Here is a 23,055-nt window from a genome sequence, read left to right as displayed (position 1 = left end):
CCCATGGGGCAACCTTCAGCAGTGCAGAGAGTGAAAAGAAGAGGCAGCCCCCACAGAAGACCCACTGGCAAGGAGCCCAGGAGTTGCAGAAGAGGTCCCACATCGTAGGAGAAGCATGCATAGGGCTGTCCTTCGCAGGGAAGAGTGTTTGGGCTAGAGCTACCCCGGAGCCTGATGATTCCTTGGAGGAAATGCGAGCAAGCCTTGGTAGCTGCAAAAGACGCAGTGCATGGGGGTGGGGGGGGCAGGATTGATAGTGTCCTGCGTGGGGAAAGTAAGGGCTTACCTCCACCAAATTGGACAGCTGGCAGAGAGGACCAAGGGGGACAACTCTGGACCACCACCTGTGATACAGGATCCACACAGCTCAGGATAAAAGGAGATCCACGCAGCTGGTCGTCATTGCATTTGGTGCCTGTAGATGCAGGGGAGTGACTCCTTCACTGCAAGGTGAGATTCCTTCTTGCTTTTCTTGCAGGCTGAAGGCTTGCTGCCCTCAGAGGATGCACAGCTGGGGAAATGTTGCTGTTGCTGGAAGGAGCCGGAGAAACAATGTTGCATGGCGAAGTCGTCTCTGTTGCTGCAGATTGTAGGTTCCTCAGTGGTGTTGAATTCAATAAAATGTCTACTTGTCCATGGGACGTTTTGCTTCATAAATCTTCTTGTCCTGTAAAAGTATCTACTTGTCCCTTTGGTGCCATGTAGCAAGGCGACAAATTGTGGCAGCAATCTCATTATATAAGAAGTCTGATAATAACCTCTCTGATTATGTCAGGGCTAATACTATATATAGTACGGCGTGAATACTAGCAGCTTCCTTATTTTGCCACCTCTCCGCAGATCGACAAACTGGGGCTGGAGGTGGTGTTAAACAATTGTTCCTGGGTTTGAATGCCATTTTGAGTCTGTGTAAAACTACTAACTTGCATGTTTGCGGCTCTTCTCTATTCATTTCTCACACTAAGAAAGGTTGGACATTTACTCCGGACAAGGGTCAGAAGTAAAACTTCTTCAAGAGTTTTGAAAAAAGTGGTTAAAGGGAGAGTGAACTTGTAAACAATCAACAGATTTTCACATATGCAAATCTACACCTGCATATTTGCTTGTCCTAAAATACAGTTCACAAATATTTTCTAGAAGTACAATTTTCAGGTCTACTTCTGGAAAATGCTTGTGAATTCATGAAATTCGCAAATCTGCACTAATTCAAAGACCTATACCATGGGTGCACTTTTGTGACTTTATTTGAGTATAGCCCACTAATTAGGTATTTCATTAACCAAGACCTTCTGTTTTAATAAAACTCTACCTCCCTCTCTTTGTATCTATTGGCTGGCTTCACAGCGAGTGATCCTACTTACAGAACCTGCTACTACTCAGCACCTGGATACCCTTACGGGTGATAAGTTTTGTGCTAAATATTTCCATGTCACATGACATAACAATGATCGCAATCTGCTCTTTCACAAGGATCATATTGGCACACTAAGTTGTTTTGTTCAGTTTCAGGAACTACTGTGGCAATGTGTGCTTTTTGTGACCAAAATGTTTTTGCTTTTTGCTAATATTTGTTATAATGGTGAGGGTCCAGCTGCTCCCACAGCAATAAAGTTTTACAAAAGCCATGTCAAATCAAGACACACGTTGACAAAACCAAAAAACTGACCACCAATGCCTGACGTATCGGCTTTCCCATAATCTTGTTGAAACTGGTTACACTGACGTTCCATAATAACTATTTCTTGGAAAAAGTAGCATGCATCATCATATTTTACTAAATGATGCTTCAAAGAAATTGTAACCGTAGTTTAGCTAAGTATTTTGTTTTGCTAGTTGCTTTTTTTGTGAACATACTATTTTCAAGGCAAAAAAATCATCAATCTTACTTTCAAGCTTCTGCAATTATTTGCATGTAATCAGGACATTTTGGGAGCATTAGGTTACCTCATGTTTTTAAACTTTGTAAACGTGTACACTTTAAAAAAAAAAAAAATTGAACACTGTCAGAAATGCAGTACAGGCTTGCAACATTTATTTAGAATGCTCACACTAATAATAAAGGCTTCATATTAATGAACCACAAATACTTTATAGCAGTAGGATATGGACACAAATTCTTCAAGTGCAGACAATTCCTTTCCCTGCTCTGTAATATTGTACTGTAAATTGGCAGCCAAAGGGTTTATGCTGCAGGGGTTTGGACCTACTTGTCCCAAGGACAAAATAAACCTGCAAACTTTTTGTCCTTGCCCCCAAACAATATGGCCTGGGTGACTGGCTATAGGAATTCCACACCCCTGGGTTCCTGGGGAGTCCAGTTGTGGTTCCAATGGCCAGAAGTTGAAAAAAACTGCAGAGGAGTCCTGCTGGAGTCTTGCCTGTCGAATCTGAGGACCCACCCAAGAGTGAGACCCGAAATAGCAGTGGAAGTGGGCCTGGTCACCTAGCCAGGTGACCACCTATCAGGAGGGGGCTCTGAAGTCACTGGTTTATGGAAGGAGGGTACCAAATGTGCCCTTCGAAGCATACCAGTGGCTTGGGGAGGCTACCTCTCCTTCTCACAAAGGAAATCCTTGTTCTGCCTTCCTGGGCTTGAGATGTTGAAGCAGCAGGAGGGCAGAAACCCATCTGAGTGGTGGAAGCTTGCGCTGCCCGGAAAACCCCAGAAAGCTGGTAGGAGCAATGCTGGGGGTCCTCTAAGGAGCCCCAGAGTGCATGGAATCCTACTTCCAATACTGTTGCCTCTAGGCTAGGAGGGCCTACCATAGGGGTGACTTACAGTGACCTGTAATGGAAAGGGTGCACACCCTTTCACGCAGACTGCAATGGCAGGCCTGCAGATATTTTGCAATAGGCTCCCCATGGGTGGCATAATACATGCTGCAGCCCATGGGGGGACCCCTGGTACCCCAATGCCCTGGGTACGATACACTAGGGACTTATAAGAGGGCACTAGGCACTAGTATGCCAAATGTAGGGTGTTTGCAGTCCAAGCAACAAAGTTGAAAGGAAGAGAGCACTGTCACTGGGATCCTGGTTAGCAGGATCCCAGTGAACACATTCAAAAACATACTGACAGCTGTTCCCTGGACTTCTGCATATGTTCCTAATGGATCAAGCCAACATTGCTGTATATGGAATAGTTGGGACTTCCTAGGTAATATTGCCAACCCCTTGGACCCATTTGTGAACCTAGCATGCACCAGTACAGAGTATGTCCCTCTACCCAAGAAAGGACAGTGTTCCCTTGAGATGGGTCTCTTGTAAAAGGACAACATCGGGTTTAAGGTAGGTTGTGATCAGTCCCACGTTCCATGTAAGGACTGAATGCTGCTGCATTAGACCAACGGCAGTGGAGTGTGCCATGTCCGGTTGTTAATGTCTGCCTACTCCCACCACTTTGTGTGTGAATTAAGCAGTCATTACAATCGTCTCATCTAGTGAAGTCTCAATATTGTTGCAACAAAGCCAACATATTTGTGTAACTGCATGCACCCCCCCTCCCCCCCAAAAAAACCACCCCATCATCATGCAAATCCCCAAAACATTTAAGGCATACACAATAGAGGCCCAACACGGGGGGATCTGTCGCCCTCCCCATCCCAAACACTTAAAACCACTTCCAGGGGTATATTGTCTGTTGAAGGCAACTGTGGATTAGACGCTGTGATCTCAATTGACCCGTCTTGGGCTTGGTGCCCGTTAGGTAAGGCGTCTGGTGACCCACGTCTCCTGTGTGGTCAGGCCGGGCTCAGGGTTCTTCAGGGGAGTGGGAAAAGATCAGTTTCCATGGTAGAGGACTAAGTTTGGCTGGAAAAAGCAACATATATTGGAGATGCAGGGGGCGGAGCTTTCCCTTAACTGAGTTAAAGGCTCAGCGTTTATGTTAAACCGCCAGGCTGTAGTTGGGGAATATCATGATCCTAGAGCCCACATGTTGGATCTCTCCTATCTTGCGTGCTTCATCTCTGTCCAGAAAATTAAGGAGTTTGCCAATGATTGGGCGCGGGGTCCTCTGGGAGGGGGCCGACCCCGTAGGGCTCTATGTACCCTTTCAATCACAAAACAGGAGTAGAATTGGTCTTCAGGGAAAGTGGCTCTGAGCCACGTGGAGAGAAATCCTGTGACGGTGATGCTCTCGACCCCTTCTGGGAACCCAACAAAGCGAAGGTTGCTGCACCTTGCGCAATTGTTCTCATCTTCAATCCTCCACATGATCTCCATGTTGATTATGTGCTGGTTCCCTGCTCCCATTTTGAAGGTCTGAACTGTTTCTGCCATATCATTGAGTCTATTTTCGACTGCTGTTACTCTGTCAGATACTTTGCGAAGAGTCTGTCTTAGGAAAGATACCTCGGAGCGCACCTCTCGTATTTTGGTATCGAGCATGTCCCTAGAAGCCTGAATTGTTTGTAGTAAATCTGGCCCGTGACCAACTGCTCATTGGAATCCCCGGATGCACACCCGTCCGCTGGGGATGGGGTGGAAGCTAAATAGTTGTCCATCTCAGCCCCCATGATGGCCTTCCCTGCGTCCCACCTCCTCACCACGTTTCCGGTGGAGCTCCTCTCAGCTGGGCAGGGGACCACTCTGCTAACAGCAACTCTCAGGAGGGGAGTGAAGAAGGGCACCCAGGTCGCTGCAGGTCCACTCTCTTCCTCTAGGACCGCAGCCCTGGCAACAGTTGATCCTGCAAGGCCTCCGGCTGACGGTTGAGTGTGGGCAGCAAAGCATCGACGATCTAACTCACCACTTCTCCGGTAAGGATCTCCGGCATCAGGTGACCAAGCGACCAACCGAAGGGGGGTGGGGGAAGGGGATTGGGCTTTGGAAGGGCAGTCTCTCACGAATTTCCACTTCCAAGGGGGGACCGTGGTGCAAGTAGCAGCCCACCACAGGAGGCCGCGGGTGGGGGCCATCAGGCAGCGGCGGCGGAAGCGTCTGGAGCCTCACCCATTAGCTCTCCTGAAGGTGCCCTGGAGGTAAGAGACCAGAATGAGTCAATATCTATATCCGGGAGGTGAGGTAAATTTTATACCCTGAGATACGTCGGCACTAGCTCTTCTGAAGACTGAAAGAGTAGTAAAAGTACAGCCCAACTCTAAATTGCTTCATTAGTAATAGATTTCACTAACACATCATCTATTCTCAGATAATAGATATGCTTTTGAACCAGGTTTGGTCACTTGATGACTACGACTAGTACAGTGCTTTTTAGCTTGTATATTTTGATGGGTGAGATGGAATTTAATAAATCAGCAAATGACATATCAAAGTTTAGTGTACAAAAAGCGCTTAGCACCTGATATCAGTTTTATGAATATAAAACATATTTTTCAATAGGATAAGTGTTTGTAGGGCCTCTTGTGAGTTAGATGTGGAAGTGCTCCTGGAAATTTTGTTAATGTTGAGAGAAACAAAAACTCTAATTTGTACCTTAAAATGCAGAATCCATGAGCTTGGAGACCATTCTGGGCCTTTCTACTGTAGCCAACTTCACTCTGCTAGGTGAATACTCTTGGTCTAAGGCAGACCTTGTGAGACAAAAGATGTTACACAGTGGCAGTGTGGTTTATTGAATGTATTTTCATAATTTGGAAGAGTTTTTCACTTTTGAATTAACAAATATAAACCACTGTTAAAATTGAATCTGCAAATCCCTGTTTAAAGAGTGGTCTTTTAAGTTACAGTGGAGGCAGTGAAAAAAAGAGCCCGCTCCTGCCTCGATTTCAGTGTTCAGTTTGCTAGCCTTGTTCTAAGCATTGTGAAATATTTAAGGTTCTTAAAGTTAAAGTAGGACTTGGTTGAAATAGTTAACATTTAAGATGGTTATGCTGGAATGTCATCAATGTAAACATTGCCCTTTTAATTATTTACCAATGTAGCCTTGTGTAAGGAAATGCCTCCTTGGCATGGTTACCCCCTGACTTTTTGCCTTTGCTGATGCTATGTTTTGAATTGAAAGTGTGCTGAGGCCTGCTAACCAGGCCCCAGCACCAGTGTTCTTTCCCTAACCTGTACTTTTGTATCCACAATTGGCACACCCTGGCATCCAGGTAAGTCCCTTGTAACTGGTACCTCTGGTACCAAGGGCCCTGATGCCAGGGAAGGTCTCTAAGGGCTGCAGCATGTCTTATGCCACCCTGGAGACCCCTCACTCAGCACAGACACACTGCTTGCCAGCTTGTGTGTGCTGGTGAGAACAAGACGAGTAAGTCGACATGGCACTCCCCTCAGGGTGCCATGCCAGCCTCTCACTGCCTATGCAGGTATAGATAAGTCACCCCTCTAGCAGGCCTTACAGCCCTAAGGCAGGGTGCACTATACCATAGGTGAGGGCACCAGTGCATGAGCACTGTGCCCCTACAGTGTCTAAGCAATACCTTAGACATTGTAAGTGCAGGGTAGCCATAAGAGTATATGGTCTGGGAGTCTGTTTTACACGAACTCCACAGCACCATAATGGCTACACTGAAAACTGAAAAGTTTGGTATCAAACTTCTCAGCACAATAAATGCACACTGATGCCAGTGTACATTTTATTGTAAAATACACCCCAGAGGGCACCTTAGAGGTGCCCCCTGAAACCTTAACCGACTATCTGTGTAGGCTGACTGGTTCCAGCAGCCTGCCACAACCGAGACATGTTGCTGGCCCCATGGGGAGAGTGCCTTTGTCACTCTAAGGCCAGTAACAAAGCCTGCACTGGGTGGAGATGCTAACACCTCCCCCAGGCAGGAGCTGTCACACCTGGCGGTGAGCCTCAAAGGCTCACCCCTTTGTGCCAGCACCACAGGACACTCCAGCTAGTGGAGTTGCCCGCCCCCTCCGGCCACGGCCCCCACTTTTGGCAGCAAGGCTGGAGAAAATAATGAGAAAAACAAGGAGGAGTCACTGACCAGTCAGGACAGCCCCTAAGGTGTCCTGAGCTGAAGTGACTCTAACTTTTAGAAATCCTCCATCTTGCAGATGGAGGATTCCCCAATAGGATTAGGGATGTGACCCCCCTCCCCTTGGGAGGAGGCACAAAGAGGGTGTACTCACCCTCAGGGCTAGTAGCCATTGGCTACTAACCCCCCAGACCTAAACACGCCCTTAAATTTAGTATTTAAGGGCTTCCCTGAACCTAAGAATTTAGATTCCTGAAACTACAAGAAGAAGAGGACTGCTGAGCTGAAGAACCCCTGCAGAGGAAGAACAGAAGACACCAACTGCTTTGGCCCCAGACTTACCGGCCTGTCTCCTGCCTTCCAAAGAAACCTGCTCCAGCGACGCTTTCCAAGGGACCAGCGACCTCTGAATCCTCTGAGGACTGCCCTGCTTCAAGAAAAACCAGAAACTCCCGAGGACAGCGGCACTGCTCCAAAAGAACTGCAACTTTGTTACAGAGGAGCAGATTTAAAGACCCCTGCAAATCCCCGCAAGAAGCGTGAGACTTGCAACACTGCACCCGGCGACCCCGACTCGACTGGTGGAGAACAAACAACTCAGGGAGGACCCTCCGGCGACTCCGAGACCGTGAGTAACCAAAGTTGTCCCCCCTGAGCCCCCACAGCGACGCCTGCAGAAGGAATCCCGAGGCTCCCCCTGACCGCGACTGCCTGAACTCCATTTCCCGACGGCTGGAAAAGACCCTGCACCCGCAGCCCCCAGCACCTGAAGGAACGGAACTCCTGTGCAGGAGTGACCCCCAGGAGGCCCTCCCCCTTGCCCAGGTGGTGGCTACCCCGAGGAGCCCCCCCTTGCCTGCCTGCACAGCTGAAGAGACTCCTTGGTCTCTCATTGAAAACCCAACGCGTGTTTGCACACTGCACCCGGCCGCCCCCGCGCTGCTGAGGGTGTACTTTTTGTGCTGACTTGTGTCCCCCCCGGTGCCCTACAAAACCCCCCTGGTCTGCCCTCCGAAGACGCGGGTACTTACCTGCTGGCAGACTGGAACCGGGGCACCCCCTTCTCTCCATTGAAGCCTATGTGTTTTGGGCACCTCTTTGACCTCTGCACCTGACCGGCCCTGAGCTGCTGGTGTGGTGACTTTGGGGTTGCTCTGAACCCCCAACGGTGGGCTACCTTGGACCAAAAACTGAGACCTGTAAGTGACTTACTTACCTGTGAAAACTAACAATACTTTACCTCCCCCAGGAACTGTGAAAATTGCACTGTGTCCACTTTTAAAACAGCTAAATGTGTTTTATGTAAAAAGTATATATGCTACTGTAATTATTCAAAGTTCCTAAAGTACTTACCTGCAATACCTTTCAAATGAGATATTACATGTAGAATTTGAACCTGTGGTTCTTAAAATAAACTAAGAAAATATATTTTTCTATAACCAAACCTATTGGCTGGATTTGTCTCTGAGTGTGTGTTCCTCATTTATTGCCTGTGTGTATGTACAACAAATGCTTAACACTACTCCTTTGATAAGCCTACTGCTCGACCACACTACCACAAAATAGAGCATTAGTATTATCTCTTTTTGCCACTATCTTACCTCTAAGGTAATTCCTTACTTTGAAATAGCACATACAAAGCCAACTTCCTACACCTTGTATGTCTTAACCTTTTTTTTTTGTTGAAAATATTTTGTAGTTTAATACATTGAGTTTTTATCTTGATGGGGTAGGAGCTTCAGTAAGTCGAATCTAGTGAGTTGCTCATGCTGCTAAAAATTGTACCAATTTAGCCTTTGCGTGACAAAGGTACAGGTGCGGTACTGGTTGTGTTCCTGAGAATGGCAGTGGGATTTGAAAAATGGGTTCCTGCTGTCATCCGAGATGCCTAAGGTTTCATACATGTAATGTAGATTCGATCTGTTCTTAAGCATTTTTACTTATTGTGGCATATCTTGTCTCAAGCCTCAGCTGAGTTTTCTCAAAGTTTCTATTAGATTTGATACTTACTAGTTGTGGTGCAAGTCTTGGCAGTAGTGTTCTTCAACTCCCTACCAGCCCTACCACCCTGTCACATATTTTTTAATAAAATGTGCACTGAAATATTGAGTCCTTGCCACTCCCTGTTGTTGGAACATGCACCTATCTTTATCCCCCAATACACAGATAAGTTAAAACACAGCAGTTAGTCCTGCAAGCCTATGAAAAATGGTAATGTAAAGACACTCACTCGTCATTTTTATTCTTGTATGTTGAACACCTTCCTCTATCTGCTACACCACCATGCTCCCTTTCATATTAGCCTGCTTGTAATGCTAAATTTACATCAGTGTTGCACTTTTTCTCCCTACAGGTCAAGCAAGTATCAAGCTATTGTTTGGGATGAAAGAAGAGATTGTCCAAACACCAGTGGCAGTGGAAACCCAACCGAAGTGACCGCTCTTCAAGGGTTGAAGGAGCCTGAGATGGAAGTAAATTGTTCTCCTTTGGTTGCTGCAAGTATTGAGGCTCCTAGACAGGGAGGTTCTCTAGCACATAATGCTTTGGAGACTTCTGCTGAAAACAATGGTAATGAAAGCAAATATGCTATTGCGGAGGAAACTGTTTCTGCTGGCTCCCAAAACATTTTGCCTGCTGAAGTGGTAAAAATTAACCAGAGTTGTGATGCTGAAAGCATGGAGTTGAGGGAGAAATTGGTGCTTGAATTACCGCTTGAACCTGTGCTGCCTGAGTCAGTGGCAATTGTCCCTGCACAGGAAAAGGAAGAGGTTAGCAACCTAGAGACAAAAGCCTACCCAGAGAAGCCTATGCATAAGACTGCTTTGATTACATCTGATCAGTGTGAAAAGGTCCGCAGGTCTAGGCTGGACAGACTTCGGGAACTGGGAGTAGACTTGTCTATCAAGCCTCGCCTCTGCCAGGATGACTGTGCTTTCATTGACCTTGAGGAGCCTCAACCAAATACAGGTACTAAACCAACACAATTATTTTTCTTCTTAATTATTTTATGCTTTTTCCTAAAGGACCTATTGTGGGTTCAGGGTGTTTCATTCGGTTTTTCATGACCATTGATGACAACCCTGCGTTGAATTATTTATTTGTTGTTTGTGAAATGTAACACAAGAGACTTCACTTTAAGTGGCCTGAAAATTGCTATATGCGAATTAAAGTGTGTAATATTCTTTATTCTCTGAAAAAATGGAAAGCACTTTAATTTTAATCTAGTCTGATTTGATGGCAAAATCCTTCTTGATAACTTAACACTTTCCTGGAAATCAATAGATAGTAGGCTCGCCACACAATACTCACAAAACATACAGCATTCTTGTATGTCTAAGACTGGACTGACAACATGCACCTCATTTGCAGAGAGGAAAGCAAACGACAGAAAAGCAGATGTCAGACTTCTCACTATTAAAATCAGCTGCTCATTACAGTCTATGCTTCACGTCATCAAAGGTGAAACACTACAACAGCAGAACATTTTAAGATGATCGACCACTACACTGACTACAGGCCCCACCAATCCACCACTCCTCTGACTAGTACACTTTCACCTAATGTAAGGTAAAGATTCATAATATTTGAGTGGGGGTAAAAAAATAAAAAAAAACCTGAACCCCACAAGGCCTCCGTCCCTCCAACCACCAGTCCCACTTCACAACGTCCAGCCACGGTAAACTTTCAGATCAGAACCTCCCATCCTTGTTCTACATCAACAATGCACTCTGTAAGAGATTGAATTATTTATTATTTTAGGGAGGAGACTACTCATTTCAAGGAATAATCACAACCTTTGTCAGGGTGAATCTGCAAAGTCACTAAATTAACCTGAGCTCTACCCCCGTCAGCTATGGCACAGAACAGACAGGCTTAACTTGGGGCAGTGTGTGAAGTACTACATAAATTGAATAAACAATGTTAAAAATCCCAAAGGAGGAACATAGAGTTAAAATCAATGGGCTTGGTAGACTAAGATATAGATGCAATTTGATGCTCACTTTTTCTTAACATTTGTTAAAAATCTGACTTTTTTTTCTTTCTCCTAGCTAGCCCCATTCCCGAGATACAGTATTAATTAGCAAGACCATTGGAATTAAGAGATTTTGCATTGTTTTACACAGAATCATGAATATGCCTCCTTTGCCACATAATCCATTATCTGCTGCATGATCTGCAGCAATACAGCAACTTGTATTGCAGCACTGTGGAAGGCCTTTCATTAAGGTTGACTGGCCATCTTTCTTTTTATTGTTGTATTTGAGGCTGACTATTAATGAGATGCAGTCTTTGCCCAGATAGTGTTAATGTGTAAAAATGATAAAATACTTTGATAATGTTGTTGCAAATTGTGCTGCATTATTCTCCATAATTTGCCTTTTTTGCTGCATAATTTACTAAACCCGCCTACATAATTCTGTACTCCCATGTCCAATAATTCCTGTGGTCACCAGTTTTAAGATTTAAAACTGCCCTCTTGTTTTCTTCATAGGACAGTTAGGCCTGTCATAGTACAAAATCTATTTTGTTACTTGTCCCTATAAGGGCATGCTAACATTGAATTTCTACATATCCTACTTTTAAATACAATGCTCCCTGTCTTGTGGTCTACAAGGTTTACATAGGGGTGACACATTAATATTTAAAAGTGAGGTCGTGACCTGGCAAAGCATTTATTTTAACATGTCGAACTGCAGTGTATACATTGTTGTGGTGGTAGGTGGTACAATCACTGTAGGCGGGGGCATAATAGATGTTGCAGTCCACTTGTGATTTATTTATTTATTTTTTTTTTACATTTTCCCCTGCACACTAGGGACTTGTAGGCAAGTTAAATATACCAATTGGGAATATGCATGGGACCATTTTTAAAGGGGGCTAACAGGCACTTTTTACCACTAGTTAGCGTGGTTAAAGTGCACAGAGTTCAAACCCCAGCAAAAATATAGGGTCCTGCAACAGACTAAAAATACAGGGGGCACACAGAAAAGGCTTATTTCCTAATCACTCAACACGTGAACACATCATCACTCATCTCCTTCTCGGCTACTGTTCAGGCTTCAGTTCACATTTCTGTTCTTAAACACCAAGCATAAAATTGGATATCTCTTACTTGATCTTTGGTGAGGATGAACCCTACTTCTTGACCTCTCATCTGCTTTTGACACTGCTAACCTCCAACCCTCGTGAAACCTCACATTGCAAAAGAGATGCAACAGAAGTGATCACTGAATTCTAACTACTGACCCACTGTGAACTCATCCTGATGGGGGTACCTCTATGTTCCAGAGATGCCCTGTTAGCTGGGGCGCGGCCCTTAGCCCCCATCATTTCCAGCTTTTACAGTGAACCCCCCTCAACAATAACATAAAAATTCCTTGTTACGCCTCTGACTCGCAGGTCTAACTGAGTCTCACAGGTTCTCAAATTTCAGCTTCTTTAGCACCCACACCTCCACTTATTTACACCTGAATGTCCAGCATCTACCTGAAATTCAAACCACACCCAACCCTTCTGCCCCCGACACCCTACAAAAAAATGAATTCCTTCTATTAGCAACATGAGCAAATGGCCTGGCTCAATTACATGAACCTGTATGGCATAAACTCACAACTATCAACATGTGTCAAGCACTCACTTTTTGACTAAGATTGCATGATATAAGCTGTTGGTCTTCAATGAGAATACCGCCTTTCTTAGAGACTCTAGAACTGCTATTCAATTACTTGTACTGTTGCACAGATGCTGTGGCAACACCTTTCTCTACAACCTCCCAGCCACCACTTTAACCCTTCTGAATGGCGTTCTGCACTTGACAGCACACCTCATCAAATACCTAAAGAAAATCACATCTGCCCTGGTGAAACTCCACTGGTTTGCATGCCTGCAGGAGCTTTAAAGCCAGTTGTGTCCTCTACAAGGCAGGCATAAATTGCATGCCTGCCTAACTGGCTGACAAGCTTACCATCCCTGGAGGATCATGATGCACCCACAGCAAGAACTAGAGACCACAATTTGTATTGAGGGGGAAATAAACTGGAAATGGCCTTCTTATTCTTTGTGCCCAGGATGTGGAACAATATCCCAGCAACCATCAGCATCACTCCTACTCTCTTCCAATTCAGAAAACCTAGAAGCTATGCTTTTCTGATAACACCACATGTTGAAACCTTTGCTGATAGCTGTACCTTTTCTCTCCCATAAAATGAACTGTTATTATTGCTGATGTCCCTGAACCGTGATCTGTTGCTCTCTCTATAAATACTAACATAAGTACATCCAGCATCTTTTTCTTCCGCACCCATTCCCAGTTCCATTTGGAATGATCAAATGCCTGTGCAGTAGGAGGAGACTGGGCACACTGGTTGTCTGCAGCTGCAGTAACCAATGTGCCTTAAAAAGAACGTGGGTTTCTCTTTGAAAGTGTGAAGCCATGAAAAATGGGTGGATTGTTAGGATGTAGAGTTATTTTAGGCAAGCATCCACTGAGGTGTGCCTAGGCATTGTGTGTACTTTGTGGACATGGATTTTATAAGATGTTCCTTTCACATACCTGTCTGGAGTTTGGTCTGACAGCATAGAAAGCTCTAAGTGCTAACTGAAACCGTGATTTGCTGCCTATTTTTGTTTTGGGAACTAACAGTGCTGTAAATTTGCTTATGCTTTCCATCTTCCGGAATTTCAGAGAAATCTGGTACTTCTATCAATTTGTCCATCCTCTTAAAGACATAATTGGTGTAAGAGAGGGGCAGGCTAGTGCAGCAATAATAAGCACTATTATCCTGTCATGCTGTGAAGCAGGAGATGGGGATTAGGTAGTGGAAAATAAGATCTTCATTGAAAGTACTCCAGGTTAGTACTGGTGCATGAAGGTTATGATTTAACATAATTTAATTTAAAGTTGTATTTTAGACTTTTATAGGTGGTGATGATTAAACTCGACATCTTATTGTATCTACGACTGAGAAAACCTCAGCTTCTTTCTATCAAAGAACCTGACCAACCTGCTTTAACTTGACTCTTAACTAAAATTTACCAGCTGGACTAAATGACAATGAGAAAAGAAGTAATTTTGCCATGTATTCTCTGGTTTGTCCATAGCTATAGTTTAATAGAATAACCTGGTAACTTATCCAAGAGCAACAAAGAAAGATTAAAATTAAGATGAACTGCAAGCTAGGAGGGAAAAACATTTTTGTACGTAAATCACTTGATAATTCGTAATGGATAATGTCTAAATGATCATTTATTTTGATTAAATGAAGAGATCCTGCATGTCCTTTGTTTTTCAATTGTGTATTGAAATGACCTTATGTATATGGGAATCCAAACTATTGGCTGACTCTCTGTTAAAGTACACTTCTTTGCTTTTTCTTTTATCTTGCTTTGGCTCATTTCTTCAGAACTAGAAGCATTAAAGCAGCGTTTCATGAAGCACTCTCTTACCAAAGTTAAACCCAAAACTGAGCGAAAAATGAACCTAAATATTGTCCGTAAAGAGAGAACTGCAGAAGGAAATGAAGAGCTGAAAATGGATTTGATGCCAGTTACCATAGTTGCGGAAACACTAGAAGAGAGTACCCATGGGAAGCCAGGTATGTTTTGGTTGCTACTTGCTGGGAAGTTGGAGAATTGACACCTGAAGAAGTCTTCCAAAGAGTGTTGGGATGGAAAAGATTTTGTAAGTTATGCAAGCTACATTCTGCTTTGACGTCCCTTCTGCTTTCAGATTGACTTCTCTTCTATGTCTTTGCGAAACAATTAGTGAAATGGTACCTTGCATGGCAATATGTAACTTTATATTTTGTAGAAATAGAGCAAAAAGTTAAACAGTTTAGCAAAATTGTATTCAGTGCTTTAACAGTCTCCTTATGAGATTTCATAGTCAAAAAAGGTTGTCGGAATGATCTGTTGGGCTTGTTTTTTCTTTAACAGTTCATTAATGGCCATACAGAGCCTCTGATTTAAAAACTATAACTCCTCTTTTATACATAGTTCAACAAAGAAAGCCACATATGAAATACTCCATTAAGATTACTGTACCATGTGGAAGCTCAGATGTGCCAAATGTCTGATGTAGAGCACACACAATACTTGAAGAACTGTTTATAAAGTCCTATGACACAAGACCTGTTTTTATTTTAAAATGTACTTATTTTGTGGCCCTACAAATTTATTTGATTTATAGACATTTTGGTCTACTAAAATAATCCTGTTTACAAACTTTAGTGCACTATTACTGAAAGTGTGAATAGAAACTTAGAAATTACACAATGTTTTGACTTCTTTTCCAAAAGTGTACATATGTTAAATATCTTTTGGCAGGGGCTTCTGATGAAACAAGACCACAGATTTCTGGTCTCTCTTCCAAATAGTTCCTTGTGAACACGTTTCTCAAGCTGCTGTATTCTTCAGCTTTTCTTTTCGAAGTGGGTGAAGTAAAACAAAAAAAAAAAACATTACACAGTTATTCAGTATGCTTTGAGAACACATGGCCTAGGTTACTGTTGCAGTGATAAAATAGGAGAGTGCAGTAAACTGATCACATAGTGAAGGCACTGCATTTTGAGTAGAAAATTGAGGGTGATGGCTGGTTAGTCCACTAAAGTTGAATTTGATCCAAGATGGCGTAGTGGAGAGTGCTCTGTTGATTTGTGCCAGTGCATACTAAGCTGTTGTGCCAAGAATAATGGAAGTTTGATAGAAAAGAAACGATCATTTATGGGAGCAGATCTGCTGTCCAGTTTACTACATTTCATCTGAATTGACTTTTAAATAAACTCATTGCCTGTTTGTACTGCAGCTGTTTCTACATTAAATTGAGATTGAAATATGTTTAAATGCCTCTTGTTTAATATTCAGGTGAAAAGCTACAAGTGTTAAAAGCAAAACTGCAGGAAGTAATGAAACTACGCCGCAATGAAGAACGCCAGAAGCGGGAGGCTCTCTTCAAACTGGATAACGAAGATGGCTTTGAAGAGGAGGAGGAGGAAGAGGAGGAGGATTTGACTGACGAATCCGAGGAAGAGGATGATGGAAGCAAGGAGGTACAGGAATGAGTCTTGTGTATACAAAACTGACTGGTGCATGTACACAGAGACAGACTGCTGTGGCATTATTTTTAATTATATTTTGTTTATTACAATTTCCAAATTTGCCGTAGCACATACCTTCTTATCACATTGTTACAGTTTAATATAGTTTTTCCAGACTCCTCCTTATACCATCCACATTGCTATCATTAAATTTCCCATTAACCGATTCCTTCCCTCGATACAAATAAAAAAATGGGCAACATTAATATTTGTATCATTATAATGCCAACAGAGTTGTCAATAGAGTTGGTCACGCCAGGGGGATATGATAAAGCACCTTCTGGTAATCATTCTCCTTTAGCCATGTGTATATTGTCTATGTAGATCCTCAAGGGTGCCCAAAAGTCTTTTGGACGGGACCTAGTTGGGAGAGTGGATTCATAGGCCACACGTTATCATGTCTTTGAGACAGTCTTGAAATCAGTGTTGAACTTCCACACCATGCAATTCAGCACTTTCCCAACAAGATGGCCATTGCTAGCAATTTCGGTAAGTTGTTGGTGCACCTTGAATATAACCCAGCAAGGCTACCATGGGGGTGATCGTAATGGACTCCCTCTCAACATCCCATTTGCCCCCACCACCTGCCACCAGAACTCTGCAACCCCCGTACAGCTTCAAGCGAGGTGTATGAAATCCTCATTTAGAGCTAGAGTTTTGCGTCATACCATATTTTGTGTCATACCATATTTTGCCTTATCGACCGTGCTATAAGATACTTTGTATTTATAATGAATTTACCTAAAATTACCATTAGAGGAAATCTCCTTGGTTTGCTTGCAGGCTTTGGACCATTGTTTATCCTTAATCTCAGTGCCTAAGTCCTAAAATTGTTGCAATCTGTTCTGTCTATCCCCTTCCCTTATCCTATTCAATGCAGTTGTAGGAAACTGCAGGACCTCCCCCCCCCCGATTGCCCCCATTTTGACTACTAGATGCTGGTTTTCGACTCTCAGTGCACTGGGCCCTGCTAACCAGGCCCCAGTGCCAGTGTTCGATCCCCTAAAAAGGTAAAATGTCTTATTGTGATGCACTTGGCACACACTTTAACATAACTAAGTCACAAGTAAATGGTACCCCTTGTAAATAGGGCATGAGTACTAAAGAGGGTCCCTAAGGGCTGCAGCATGTATTGTGCCAACCTAAGGGACTCCCATACAGATTGCATGCAGGCTGCCATCGCATCCTGTGAGAGATGGTGCAAACCATTGTGAAATCACGACATTGCACATGCTGTGTGCAATGCCCAAATACACTGCATGTCTTATCTGTAAGTCCTGAGCAGATATTTGCCTGTGATGTCTAGTTGTATTATTAGATGTTACAAGTGAGCAGAGAAGCAATTTTAAGGTATGGCTTCCCTGAAACCTATGGTGTTCGGTATCAAACACCTTGTCGTAATAAACCCATACTGATGCCAGTATTGGATTTATTATGTCATGCACCCAGAGGGCACCTTAGAGGCGCCCCCGAAACCCTACTGGTCCTTTATTGTGCTGGCTGACTGATATGGATCAGTCTGCCACCACAGGTGAGTTTCTGACCACCTGAAGGTGAGAGCCCGCACTCTCGGAGGTCAGAAACAATGCCTGCTCTGGAGGAAGGTGTTATCACCTCCAGCAGGACGGCTAGTAAATCTGCATACCAAGGCTAGGGACCTTGATGTTCTCTAAGTCAGTCCTCTGGAGGACCAACACTTGTAAGGCCTCGTTCAAGCATCAGGGCAGTGCAGTGATGAAGAGGCAAGCAGCAAATCAGCAAGGGGGGCTTCCTGTACATGTAGCTTCTGCAGGGCCTCATTCGTGTTTAGCACAGCACGACTTGCGTTGTTGCCACCTCCTTATGTAGCCTCACGTAGGCCGTGAAGCCAGTGAGATAGTGGCACGCTTCAGACTGCTGCTTACACCTGGGAGGGGGTGACCAGGGCCCCGCTACATGAAAAGGAGTCATAAGGACAGAGTTCACACAGAATATGGAAAATAGTCCTTAAACATAAACACACTAAAGCTTTGGTTCAATTAATTGACCAGGACGATGAGATTCAGTGGTAGGATGAAGTATCTGTTTCACAAATACAAGGCAGCCGGCATGTTTAATCTATGATGACTTTTTCAGGGCTGCAAAACTAATATTGCAAACAAAGATTTAATTCATAAATATGTCCAACATAATAATACATTAAAAGATCTCCACCCAGTTGTGCAATTGATGGGTGCAGAGGAGTCCTGGTGGAGTGTTGCATGCTGAATGTGGGGACCCACCCAGTCCCTAAGTAGCCTAAAATGGGGCTTGGTCACTTTGCAAGGTGACCACTTATCAGAGGGGGTTCACTGACTTCATCTGTCTAACCCGACCAGTCCGATGCTCCCATAGGGCTCTGCCCATCTTGTTTTCAAATTGGCAGAATCAAGTGACCACCTGGAGGAGCTCTGGACACCACCAGTGGTGTGGTTATGGACAGGGGAGTAGTCACTCCCCTTTCCTTTGTGCAGTTTTGCGCCAGACCAGGCAACAGGGGTCCCTGGACTGTGCAAACCGGATTATGCAAGGAGGGCACCAAATGTAACCTTCAAAGCAAACCGATGGCATGAGGAGCCTACCCCCTCCTCAGCCTTGTAACACCTATGTCCAAATTGCACACCTCTCCCACATAAAATCCTTCGTTCTGCCTTCCCCTGCTTGAGCTGGTCAAGCAGCATGCGGGCAGAATCCTGTCTGAGAGGCTGCCGCAGCGTGGACTGTTCTCAGACCCTCAAACACTGAGAGGAGCAAAACTTGGGGGGGGGGAGGTAGGGAGAGGGAGGATCTTCTAGAATACTGCATCAGTATTGGGGAATGATTCTGACATGTTTGATATGAAATATGCCTAGGTTTGGAGTTAACGTTATGTAACTGGACCATAGGTAGTGACCTATGGCCAGTACATAGCTCAAATGGCTTCCCCGCACTTTCCAAGTCCAGGGAATTGGAACTGTAGTTCATAGGGGCACCTCTGCTCCTGCGGGGGTGCCCACACACACAGGGGCCTGCACCCTGCCCTTAGGGCCTGGATGGGCCCACCATGGGGGTGACTTACAGGGGTCTTGTGTAGTGACCAGCAGTGAAAGGGTGCATGCACCTTTTCGTGCAGTCTGCAAATGGGAGGCCTGCAGACACATTTTGAATGTGCTCCCATGGGTGAAATAATACATTCTGCAGCCAATGGGGACCTCTGGTGTACCAATGCCCTGAGTTCCGAAGTACTATATAGTATGGACTTATAGGAGGACACCAGTATGCCGATTGTGTGTAAAGGGTACTAAGACAACCAAATTTAGAGCAGAGAGCACAATCACTGGGGTCCTGGTTAGCAGTATCCCAGTGAAAACAGTCTAAGCACACTGACAACAGGCAAAGAGTGGGGTTAACCATGCCAGAAAGAGGGACTTTCCTACAGTAAATATAAGCCTTAGTCAGGCTATGAACCAGACACAATAACTAGTGGAAGAAAAAAAGGGGAAAGACGCAGAGGTCATTAATGTAAAGGTCAGTGAGGTATTCCCAAATGACAGGAGTGATCACGGAGTAAGGAGAGGTATGCATACCTCATAGGCAAAGAAGGCCACTTTAGAAAGTCATCAAAGTAGGTTACAGGGGAAAGCCATGTTAAGTTCCTGGATTGTTCTGTAAAAAGAAATGAAAAATGGATCATAATAATGTCCAAGTGCTTATATCAATTATGAAGAAAATGGGAAGATGTGTGGACAATACCGATTGGTTGGGAAGGTCTAGCCAGCACCACCATTTGAGAACACTTTAATAGCATGTGTAGTAGACAGAGAAATGGGACTTGTGCAGTGGGGATGTTTAGTGACATGAGAATCGCGCACCATATTTAGAGTGTGTAATAAATATTATTAATAGTGTTAACACGCCTCTGGTCATTAATGAGGTGGGGCAGGCCATAGTTAATTAAATGCAGTGGTAAAACAAACAGCAGCACCTCTAAGGGAGTAGCTTAGAGAAAAGGGAATATAAATTGTGGTGGACCTGGCCCTTTTTGCAGGGTCAATCCCCAAACTTCTTGCTTTCCTCCTATTATTATTTTTTTTTTATTTATTTTTTTACCATTTTTGTTGACATTAGGACTCTAGGCACTTTATCACTGTTGATCAGTGCTAAAGTGCATGTGCTCCCCCTTCTAAACTTGGCATGATTGACATACATCTAATTGGCACATTTAATTTACCTCTAAGTCCCTTGTACAGTGGTATCCCTTTACCCAAGGCCTGTAAATTAAAAAAAGGCTAATAGTGGGCCTGAAGCGCAGCTTGCGCCACGCACAGAAGTAGCCTTTCAAACCTATCTCAGGCCTGCTACCGTGGGGCCCGCGTGCACAGTTTACTGCTGCATCTAAATTTACTTGCCAGACCTGGAACTCTCATTTTACTACATAAGTCACCCCTAAGGTATCCCTGTGGACAGGTTGCTGTGTATGTAAAAGGTAGGACATATGTCTTTATGTACTACATGTCCTAATAGTGACAAACTGCTTATTTGGGTCCTCACTACTGTGAGTGCTGTTTCTCCCATAAGATTGTTTAGGAAATGGCCTAACATATGTCTCAGTGGTATTGTCTGATCTATGAGGGGTGGCATAGACATGTTTGGTATGGTAGGAATGGTAGTGAGAAATGCTGCTTACTGGTGTAATTGGATTTTTTCATTACCATTATAGAAATGCCACTTTTAGAAAAGTGAGCATTTCTCTGTGCGAATGACTCTAGTGTTTTGCAGCTTGCCTCTAATCCACATCTGTGGCACAGTGACAGCTGGGCTTTGTGCATACTTTTTAGACAGCCTGTACACAGGGAGGGTGGAGCTGTCACAAGTGCATCTGCATATTGAATGGTCTTCCTGGGCACACCTTCATTTGTAAAAGTTGTGCCCTGGCCTCACAGAGGGCTCATTTACACCCCCCCCCCGATGTCTGGAGCCAGTCCCGGTGGAGAAAGGGGACACTGCTGAAACCAGTTAGTACTGGTTGGAACCCCTGCTCCCCCTTTTGTCGAGGCCGCGCAAAATGAGTATAAGTACACAGGGTCTTCCCCACATTAGTAGACACTAATGGACTGGATGCTGCTGGAAGTACTTGCCAGGAACCGCCCTTAAACTGCTGCTGTTGTGCTGACCTATGACCTGCTAGGTCATTGAGAGGGACTGCAACTGCTTCATAACCCTTGTGCTGGCCTGCTTGCTTGGAGCCCTGCAGCCCTGTGCTCACCACTGCTGTCTCCAGGGGACGGTGTGGTGTCTTCCATCCCCCCACCCCCTGCAATTCCCTAACTAAAGCACAGGGTGGACGCTTTGTCCTTGGCCTTTTCACAGTGCGAGTGAAGCACTGTAACCTGGAGCTCCAGCGCAAGGAGAACATCTTCGTTCCTCGTGGATGATTTTATGGGGTCTTCCCCAGCACATGAAGAGCGCTTTAACATTTATTTCCTTAGCGCAAGAAGCTAACTTTTATTTTGTTGTTTACACACGTGAGGAGTGCTGTCTCCTCTCCAAAGAAGCCGCAGCACTGACGAAGGAGATCTCTGCTGGCTTACCTTCAAGTTGCCCCAAACAGGAGGGAGTCACTGGAGCCTGGGTACCGTAACTGCAGGGTAAGTGAAGCGCGGTGCGACAGTGCTCATCTGCCGAGCCCCTGAGGCTTGGCTTAACAATATCTTATTGCTCCTTTGAGGGGGGGAGAGCTGTATTCCTGGGAGTTGCTGCAACCATGCGCTTGTGGGCAGTGGCCAGGACGCTCGATTCCCCAGGTCGGAGGGGATCCCAGCAGATGCCTTCCTGCTATAGAGGTGGCCAGGTACCACTGTGAAGGACGCCTCCCGGTTGGGCAGGAGGGAAGAGATCCCTGCCGATCAGATGGCCGTCCTGTGAGGAGACCCACTGTCTCCAGAAAGAAGGCGTGTTGTGCAAAGGACAGCAGCTGTTTGGACAAGGGCAGCTGCCGTCTAGTTTCCCACTTTTTTTTTCTACGAGGAAGCCCAGGAGGGTTTCCCCTGCCATACCCTGACTGGGGCCAACCCCTTCTGGAGGGATATATGTGGTGGTGGGGTCCCCCGTGAGAGAAGTGGGCCGCAGTTCTTTTTTACGAATACAAATACCCTATTTTGTAGTAGGAGCGTGTGAGCTCCTTGGGGGGCAGAGTGCAAGTTCATTCCACTACTGTATTCTTCCTAGTAGGAGCACAAGAGATCCTGCATTTCACCTATGGGGCTGGGGTTTACTGCCCCTTGTATAATATAGGTGATGGTGCATTAATGATGATGTCCTGGCATTTTTGGTGATTTTTATCCATACATGTACATTCTTGGTAATAATGAGCACCTGGCTACTGCTTGTGTTGCAGAATAACTTGTAACCTCTATGTTTACCTGACTACGGCTTATTATTGTTGAATACTAGTCACTTCTGTAATGTTCTGACAACTGTTTTTGTAGCCAGGTACTACTGATACATGTCCTGTTTGGTCTAATGATGTTTTATACAATACAGTTTATTTTTATGCAACTTGTTTTGTCTCTTTTTTGGTGTATTTATTGTGTCACGTGTGTTGGGTGTGTTGTGCATGCGCTTCACACATTGCCTCTGGGATAAGCCTGACTGCTCGTGCCAAGCTACCAAGGGGCTGACCAGGGGTTATCTTGGGTGTGTAACTCACCTGCCCGGACTAGAGTGGGTGGGTTCTGCCTGGCTTAGATGCATATCGTAGCCAACCAGAAACCCCATTTCTAACAAGTAGAACATAGAAAGTGTAACGGAAACACATGGCTTCCCTATGTATACTACTTTGACTACTTTCTAAAATGGCTTACTTTGCCTACGAGGTATGCCTATCTCCTTATTCTGAGTTCACTCCCGTCATTTGGGTATACCTCACTTACCTTTGCATTAATTGCCTCTTTACCATTTTTCTTCTGCTAGTTATCGTGTCAGATTCATAGCCTGACTAAGGCTTATATTTAAAGATAAATCTTTGCACACACCGCTCGTTTGCAGAATCACCTTTGTATGCATTACTCTTG

The 23,055-nt window shown here is 44.6% G+C and overlaps 1 protein-coding gene across 3 annotated transcripts in view; it reads left to right on the top strand.

The window, feature by feature from the left end:
- CLSPN (claspin) overlaps positions 1-23,055 on the top strand; it is a 270,119-nt gene that overhangs the window by 131,364 nt on the left and 115,700 nt on the right. For all 3 annotated transcript variants that reach the window (XM_069223824.1, XM_069223822.1, XM_069223823.1), the window contains exons 8-10: positions 9,244-9,857; positions 14,294-14,485; positions 15,753-15,937. In XM_069223824.1, the coding sequence (XP_069079925.1) occupies positions 9,244-9,857; positions 14,294-14,485; positions 15,753-15,937 (991 nt within the window). The remainder of the gene's footprint in view (positions 1-9,243; positions 9,858-14,293; positions 14,486-15,752; positions 15,938-23,055) is intronic.

Source organism: Pleurodeles waltl, chromosome 3_1, assembly GCF_031143425.1.
Source record: "Pleurodeles waltl isolate 20211129_DDA chromosome 3_1, aPleWal1.hap1.20221129, whole genome shotgun sequence".
NCBI lineage: Eukaryota > Metazoa > Chordata > Amphibia > Caudata > Salamandridae > Pleurodeles > Pleurodeles waltl.
This window is presented reverse-complemented; position numbering and strand designations above follow the sequence as displayed.